Genomic DNA, 9040 nt, shown 5'->3' with positions numbered 1-9040 from the left:
TTTTGTGAAGTGTGTGTATAATTTCATTCTCATGCGCCACGAACACATTTTAGTGTTATAGTCATGTAGCACAAAAAACTATTTCTTGCAGATTTAAAGGTGTGTCAATATGCATTAAACAACCACAGAAAATGCCATAAAATACTTTATGCAGTTTTTAAGCATCCCTCATCAGTATAACTGTATTTACAGACTATTATGAACTTATAATACGTAATGATCCACCAAAGACATTTTTACAATATTTATTAGATTATGAATTTATAAATTCAAGGACTCAGAGGCACATAGTTTAAAAGGCCAAGAACACTGAAAGTAATGAAGTCACAGAAATCAGAATGTTTATGGACATAATACCAGTAAAAAATAAAAATCACATCCAAACTAAAAGCAACACTTCTTAAAGAGTCATCCTTCAAAGTTAGCAGAATAAAAAGTCTCATTTCCCTCAAAGAAAAATAATTCATCCCACCTACCAAGCTAGAAAATCATATTTACAGTTGTACTTTAATCAGAAGTATCATTAAGTTGTGTAATACAGCCACTTCTATTCTGCCGTTAGAATTTAACATTTATTTTAAAGGACAGTTGTATTTACAAATGCATAAATATCCTAACTCCGATCTTCATTAAGATCTGAATGAAAACAGGTTGTTAAGTCACAATACAAACATGTTAGTGGAAAAAGTGTTTGGGGCAGCTGCATATTCAGTATCATTCTCAAAGAACAGGAAGCCAATACTTCTGATAAAGCCCAAGTTCATCAACTAGACCAGGTCTTTAAGTTATGTTAATGAAGATTATATCTCTTCTGTGTTAATTCTTTACATTGGTTTCTTCAGTCAACTTTTACCACACTGTATATTTTGGTTACAAACCAAAAGCATGCAAAGAATCCAATTGTCCCTAAAAAAAAAAAAAAAAGTTATGTTGGGACAATGTACATAGCAGACATCCTCAATTTCTATTTATAGTTTGTAAATTAGGACATATGCACATGCAATCTCCTTCCTTTAGTTCTCGGTACATCCAACAGATCAGATAATAGAAATTTACAGACAGAACATGGTCTTTGTAGACTTCAACAACTATATAAAGTATCTCATTATTTTCACAGTCACTGAGCTTATCCTGTGGAGGACTCTGTGTTGTTTCTCTTCCTCTATATTTTTTCTTTGTTGCTTTCATTATTCCCCAGTTCAGCTCTTTTATACTGCTCCATTTCACCCCCTTCACTGACTAGTTACACATACTAACAGGCCTGCTCAACTGGTCAGAACAGTGTTGTACATTTAATAATCCAACTAGATTAACAGCATCGAAAGGGCTTCACATTTCTTAGTCTGTGTCAAGGTCTTGGAAAATTACAGTACTACATTTATTCCTGCTTAAATCAAATTAATACAATTTTCAGAACATGCTGAAGTTACGATGGAACTTGTATGTCCTACTGAAAACATTTGTGTTACCTACCCCAAAATAAGCACTTCTAAATACTTATGAGTCAAAAGGTATAAGCAAACTTGAACTGAAATTAAAGGGTGAAGTTTGTTTCCCTGATTAATTATAAGCCTTTTAGATAAAGCAGAATTAGCTGCATCCTTTTTCTTTGTGAAGATCCAACAAACACGAGTTTTTAAACAAAATACTCCTTCAAATGCAGAGTAGTTAATATAGTTGGGCTTTGTCAATCTAACTGTATTCTTTCAAAATACAGCCTCAATCAGAAAGATAATGGACTTGAAAGCAGCTCAAAACACCTGTTAGGGGAACCTGCACTTCCCACAAGAACTAGGACAGGAAAAAAGCCCTGAAGATGATCTAATTTTGCTTGAGCAACTCTAGTAATATCATAGCCTTAACTTATGCAAACATAAATAAGCTCTTAAAAACAAAAAAACACACACACACACACCAAACAACTCCCCCCCCCCCACACACACCTTTTAATTTAAGAGTTGAGAAGCAGCACAATAAAAAGTTGTGCGCCAACTCATTCACTATAAAAGCTTGCAAGGAGCCATGAATGATATCACAATTTTTTTTTTTTCATGCTTGCTAAACTACTGATGTTTAACTGACTCATTTACTACAATACGTAGTTTTGGTCCCAGCTGTGAATCAAAGATTTGTCATGTAGCTCCCGGTATTTTGCCTGCTGAGGCTGATCAATGACCTGGAATGCAGTATGGAAGCAAGCTCCTGAAGCATGTGTTACACTGACATAGCAGCAGGGCACCATCAAAACCCTTCCTGATACTGACAATTTTTAACAGATGAGTAAGCAGCAGTAGAATAGTTTTGATACAGCAATTATGATTTTCTCTTTTTAGCTTCTTTATCATTTTGACACAGAAGTCAGTTGCCCTTAGGAGCAGTTTTTGCTAAACTGCTAGTGTGTTATTTCATTTAAGAATCTGGAGAAGAACTGCCTACCCCTTTACCCTGCCTCTACCTTTTTCTGTAAAGCCTCATCTCAAAGCACTTCAACAAACCTTGGAAAGAAATGAATGTATCTGCCTGTGAAGAAATTTAGCATACCAGGCCAAATGGACAAAATTATTCAAGTCTAAAGAAACATGAATGTTCCTCAAATTAAAGGATTATTTGCACCGGGGTGGGGGAGGAGGAAATCCTATGATGTCTTGAAAAGCATATGATCTCTCAAAGTTTTTGACCCTATGGTTAACTTCAGATGTATCCTCACCTAATTTCGACACTGAAACTGAAATTTCCCAAGAACTACAGCATAAGACTCTAGAAGTTTAGTTTGAGTTGCACAGCATAACTTGTCTCTCCAGTGTTCCAGTTATGTACAAATGACCACCACAGAAAGCACCCAAGAGGTCTGAGATAAACCACCTGGCCCTTGCATCCTTGTGAACCCACCCCAAAAAGGACTCCCTAAATTTGATGGCAGACACTGCACAACTAAATGCTGATGGCCAACTGGAAGTGAACAAAAGAGCAAAGGAAAAGAGGATGCACTGGACATATCTTAATGCCTTCAGACGATGTCATGTGACATGACTGACTTGAAAGATTAAAGACAAATGAAAGATGGAAATTGTATGGTGCTCAGGTGCAGAAAGGCAGCTAAGCCAAATCTCAGCATGGAAGATTTACTGCACAGTCCGCCTTATCTTGCACGTGCACACTCCAGAACTACTGCATGTATCCAAAGAAGAACAGACTGAATAAAGCAGATGGGGTAAACACTTGTGGGTTTGGTCAAAATTATCTACTAACAGCAGACATGCCCAATATTTATTAGAAAAGCTAGTGAAACTAAATTAACTGACCTTACTCATAGGTAAGGCCTGGCTATTTTTTTTTTCATGCCACGTTATAAATTTGCACTACATTCAAAATTGATCTGCATACTGTAGTACACATTGTTACTAGTTCAAACAACCATGCATTCTTAAATTCTTTCGTATAATGAGATTATTAGTACCCCAATAAGAAATCATGGGTTAAAAAAAAAAAAGGCAGAGTGAGAAATAAAAGAGACGGGGTGAGAAAGGAAGGCAGAATCTCAGATCTACGTATTTAGAACAGCTTGCTAATCAGTATATAAAATATAAATAAAAGTAAAGAAGAGCTGTAATTCACAAAACATTCACAAACAATACCAAAAGACATTAGATTGACTTTTTAAGAGAAGCATAGAAGAAAAGCTAACTGCTTTTAGAACTCAGTTTGATCACTTTTTAAAGGGATTACATAACCTACTTGAGTCCAGTTCCCTTCTTTTAATAAACAATGACCCAAGAAATTCTTTTCGGTTCCTTGTTCTTGGATCATCACCATCTGCAATCTGTCGTGGTGTACAAACCGCTTCAGTATTTCCTAGGTTGAAGTGGCGAGGTCTCTGAAATTAATATTCTGTTACTCTTTTTTTGGTTCTCCTCTATATTACACAGAACTGAAAATTCTACTTATAGTGAGACCTGTATTAAGAGCTCTGATGGCAAGCCACTGGAGTTCTGGGAGGGCTCAAAATACAGCCTTTATAGGTATACATATAAATCCATATCAGAGCCTCAGGAAACATTAAGCCTTATCATAAATGTGGAGCTTTAAATCGTTTAAAGCAACTCTCAGTTCAAAATAGTCTAAAAAATACTGCTCTGTATGCTAAAGTCCACGAAGACTGGTTACATATTTTGCTGGAATGCAATACAGTATCTTCAAGGTTTTTGAGGAGTTGCTAGATGACACCAAACAAGGGGGCATGCTTATCATGTGTGACTGAAGATTCCTTTTTAGTATTAAGGATGACAAAGAGAAGACTGTCACCTCATCTCATTTACTGAAGAGGAAATTGAAGTGCAGCACATAAGACGGGTGCTTTTTCAGGAGCTGACAATGAAGATAACCATTTTCTGATATAGTCTTATCAGAACTTTGCTTAAGCAGTTCTGTTTCCCTTCCCCTGTCACTTCTTCAGTGCAACTGAGAAAGCAGGTAAAAAGTTCCAGTAGAGAGAACACAGAAAAAAGTCTTCACTGTCAACTTTTACTCATCTTTTATCCCTTCCCTCTATCCCACAAAAGTTGTCGTTTCTTTTTTTTTAATTGCCACTGTAACTTTAGACCTCATGGTGTTTTTGAAGGGTTTTTCCTGTCAAAGACTACTAACTTAAAAATGGAGTTTGTCACACAGCTAATACAGGAATGAAATCTGGAGAACTATTTGTCTTGCTCAAAGATGTCATGTGTGAAGATCTAATTGTAGGCAACTCCTCAGTCAGGCAGTCCACTTCTGCCTCCTCCCCATTTTATCTCTTTCATTAGATTTTGTGATCAGAGAGTTGCAAAATGCAATAGAACTAGATCAGCAGAAATCAAAGACTATACACTAATTTATGATCTTGTATCAAGATAACTTTTTCCAAGGGTTCTCCTGAGCAAAGCTAAAGTTAGACTCAACATTTAACCAAGGTTCAATATACTTACCTGTGAAAAGGAAGAAAATCAAAACCATAATCATGGTATAACCGAAGTACAAAATGGTACTAGCCGTTCCTGTGATTTGCAGTTTAGAAAAAAAATAATGTATTGCATATATTAAGAAATAAACTGCAGTGAAACCACTAGTGAGAAATGAACGCCACTGCCAGTGATAGTCCTAGAAGCAGGTGGGGGGGGGGGGGGGAAAAAGAAGAAACACTTGAGTAATATTTCATATACCTCTAACACACTGACCATCTTACCAAATGCAGAACTACAAGCAAACTTTCTCTGTTATCACTTTATCCAAAAGTCAGTTTGCATAGTGTTTGTCTACATACAAAAACTATAATCATCACTGCTTTAACTAGACCATTCACAATTAGAGATAAGAAAGCTAAAGATCAGTATCAAATAGGCAAAAATCTAAAAACCCAAATAATCACATAAGCCAGGCCTACTATTGCCAGTTACAGAGACTTTTCTGCATACTGGGCACATGCAAAAATGCACATTGATTAAACAAAATTAATGGATTAGTTTAACACTTTCAGAAGACAGGAATTTAGACTCTGAAGATGAGCTCTCCGACTTAGTGGTACTCAGTGCAGGGTTTTAATATTTATTACAAGTTTTGCCAGAAGTAGCCTGAATTCGCTTTACTTTAAAACATGCTTCAAAGACATTTACTAACTATATTTATGTTAAATCCTGTAATGCTTATTTCCAATTACAAAAGCCTTAAAATTCTGTGGAAGTATCCTTAAAACAGTATTAAACATGAACACTGAAGAATATTTCTTACCTCTGCACATAGATGGAAGTAGCAGAGCAGTATTGTGGCTTCAGAACATGTAATAACCAAAATAATGAACACCAGAAACAGGAAGCCAAACATGTAATACATCTGGTGAGACCTGTAAAAGAGTTTCCAAAAAATACTATTTAAAATGGACAATATTCTAATATTGTTTTGTCATATGCAGTAATATCACTGTCACCTTATTTCATTTCCTATTGAGGTACTGTCATTGGTGTAGTCATACAGTTGACTAATTTGCTTTCTAAATGAAGAATATGACCCTCAGCAGCTATAGTCTGAAAACAGTGAGAAAGCGAGTCCAAAGCATGCCCCTGGTATTTGGGGTTTTAGGAAAGAACTGACTGGACATAATCAGTGAAATTATGGTTCCAGTGAAGTCAGCGTGACCTCTTCCACTGACTTCAGCAGAACTTGGATTTCACCTCACATTTCAATCAAAGGGGCAGAGTTGCCAAATGATAAGAAATCTCAAATGCTGTAGACGTGTATGTTGGGTACAGGCACCTATTCAAGGTTCAGAAACAGTTTAAAGAGATCCAATAACTAAATTGTGCCAGAAGGAAGGCAAATTTCTCACAGTAGATTAGTTTGTCAGTGTGCTGTGAGCTCACATCAGAATTCACTTAACACTGAACTAGTCTTCAGTGGGTTATTCTCAATGTTTAAAAGAATTACTCCCTGGTGCCTTTCTAAAGATTTAGGAAAAGCTTTTGGTGTTTTATTTTACTCCGTGTAGCAATAAGGCTTTTCTAGCCCAACAAAAAACTCCAGTCAATTTTAATATACTTACTATTCTCAAGTTATATGCCATATGTCAGCTTCAGAGCCACTTCCACATGAAGTCAGAGAAGCAGCGTGAGAAACCTAACTATTTGAATATTGTAGGTCAGCTGTAGATTGCTAAGCATATCACAGCCACTTCTCTGCATGCCTGGACAAGCAATACAGGCACTGAATACCTTCTAACCCACAAAATGTTAAAATGATGCATTCACATTTTTACCAGTATCTTGGTAACTCCGCAGCCCCCAAAATCAAAACATCCTGAAGAAAGACTTTCGCAGAGAAATTACAACTTTGTATGATAGAGAAAGTTCAAATAGATTGTAGTTAACTTACCAAATACTATTAAGTATAAAGAACAACTGTATGAAGATACACCCAAAAGGCAGAATCCCTCCCATGATAATGCCAGGTAATGGCTTTGTATAGAATGATTGTTCAGGAATCTGACGAGGAATTTGATTTGTGCGAACAGGGTGTTCAATAGCCTTTAAATGAGAATAAGAGATTGCTAAATAAATAACAAGTCAAAGTACATCACCGCCTTTTTGCTTTCTTTTGGAACAAAAGAAAAGAAGTCTACTTCTGGCAAGTCTATTACTATTTATATTGAACATACATCCATCTACCACTATATGTCTACATTTGCAACCGGTACTGCTACCAACATCTGCAGAGCAAACCATTTAAAAGAGACCTCTTGCAGAAAACAGAGCAACAAGTATTTTGCACTTCCCTCTTCACAATTAAGTAATCTGTGATCTGTTACAGAGCCTGAGCTCACCTTCCACTTTTCAACTTGGGGACAGTGGTGCTGCAGACTGATTTCCCCTTCTAAAAACCACCCTGGTATGTTATTCTCTAGGACGTACTTCAAGAATCACATTAGGGTAAACTTATAAAGTGAGAGGATTAAATCTGGCATGGATTTAAGCTGCATGCATAGATCAGCATGGCGATAAGAAAAATTTAAGGTAGATAAATGAGCACTTTATCATCTTTCCCCTTTCTTAAAGGTTATCAAGAGCACCAACAAGTTTGGCCAGGTGCTTCTTTTCTTGTTTCAATTTTAACATATTTATGACATCTTTTACATTGCCTTGCAGCTTATCAAATCCTCCTTTTAAAAAGTAGCTGTTGTTGTACACGGCAAGGTTTTTTGCTGGAATTTCAACCCGGCTATCGGAAAAAAAAAAGTTCTGAATTCTGGTTAATAAAAATGGGATAACTACAATTGATCTAAAAAAACTCCTAGGATACTTCAATTTTCTCAGAAGGCATTCCTTGAGAGTTAGAGAGCTGGAACTCTGGCTTCCTATACATGAAGTAAACTCAAAATCTATTAGTTCCAATATTTTTAGTTTGTGAGGCACAGTAAAACACTTCTTAAGCAAAAAGGAAGCACCAATTTCACTATTTAAGAAGGCTTTGGTCACTCATGTCACAAAGAGTCCTTGTATCAGTATGTAATATCAGTCAGTTTAAGAGGAAGTCCCATCTAATTTAGTCAGTGGCTGCCAAACAGTGATATTCATTTACTGAATACACGGAGACTTCAAGAGAAGTCTAGCCATTTCATCAGAAAATATCCTTCCTAAGACTCAATGTGGACAGAGCCAAGAAACAAAAAACATGGGAAAAAACAGAAATCAGTAAGTTACTTTCCTTATTTTTGACTAGGTCAAGAAAATTTTCTAGTAATGAAGGACATGCTAATTAAAATAAAGAATGCCCAGATCACCACTGTATCTGGAGCAGCCATTCAGTTCAACACAATGATAACTCTAATCATTGTTGAGGTATATCATCACCACTAAAGACCAACTGAAATCAGAAATCTTGGAATCTCAAGATCAGGTGTCTAACACAATTCTAAAGTAACTGAACAGGACTGCAGTGACTTAGGCATTACTTCAGTCATAGTCTATACAGTGCACGCGTGCGCACACACACACACTTACAAAACAATTTCTCTTAAGAAAAACACTTACATTTTTCTTAAAACCAAAATAGGCACCGATAAAGGTCAGTGGTACAGATATGCAAAACCAGAGTGCCAAAATAGCAACCAGAGTACCAAACGGAATAGCCGCTGAAGAGCCTTCTCCCCAGAGAATGAGGTTCATGATAAAAAAATCTGCAAATACAATTCTGAAAAATACATAACATACTTAAAGCACAGAAATACTCAAAATTTAATAATGTTAGCAATAGCACTTTATTAAGATTTTACTGTAATCTGTTAAAACCAAGTGACATACATAAAATATTAAAATGAAGAGGTCAAGCTAGCCCTTCTTTCTTAATCTGGTGGGAATGAACTCCAGCAGGAGCTGATGTTCCAACTAAACAGTTTCAAATACATGCTTGCCTTAACTACACTTTAGGGTAAGACTGCTTGCTGTGATTAAGTAGGAAAATTTAGCACAATGGTTATACAGTATATGACACCATATAAGACCAACTACAGAGTGGTCAG

The 9040-nt window shown here is 36.3% G+C and overlaps 1 protein-coding gene across 1 annotated transcript in view; it reads right to left on the bottom strand.

The window, feature by feature from the left end:
* Positions 1-229: 229 nt before the first annotated feature.
* The window catches only part of TM9SF2 (transmembrane 9 superfamily member 2), a 28002-nt gene continuing 19191 nt past the window's right edge, over positions 230-9040 (bottom strand). The window contains exons 13-17 of the mRNA XM_067293615.1: positions 8553-8712; positions 6898-7049; positions 5761-5872; positions 4962-5133; positions 230-906 (exon numbers count right to left, since the gene is read on the bottom strand). Of these exons, the coding sequence (XP_067149716.1) occupies positions 839-906; positions 4962-5133; positions 5761-5872; positions 6898-7049; positions 8553-8712 (664 nt within the window). The 3' untranslated portion in view covers positions 230-838. The remainder of the gene's footprint in view (positions 907-4961; positions 5134-5760; positions 5873-6897; positions 7050-8552; positions 8713-9040) is intronic.

Source organism: Apteryx mantelli, chromosome 1 (assembly GCF_036417845.1).
Source record: "Apteryx mantelli isolate bAptMan1 chromosome 1, bAptMan1.hap1, whole genome shotgun sequence".
NCBI lineage: Eukaryota > Metazoa > Chordata > Aves > Apterygiformes > Apterygidae > Apteryx > Apteryx mantelli.
The sequence above is the reverse complement of the archived record's forward strand: the minus strand, read 5'-3'. Positions and strand labels throughout refer to the sequence as shown.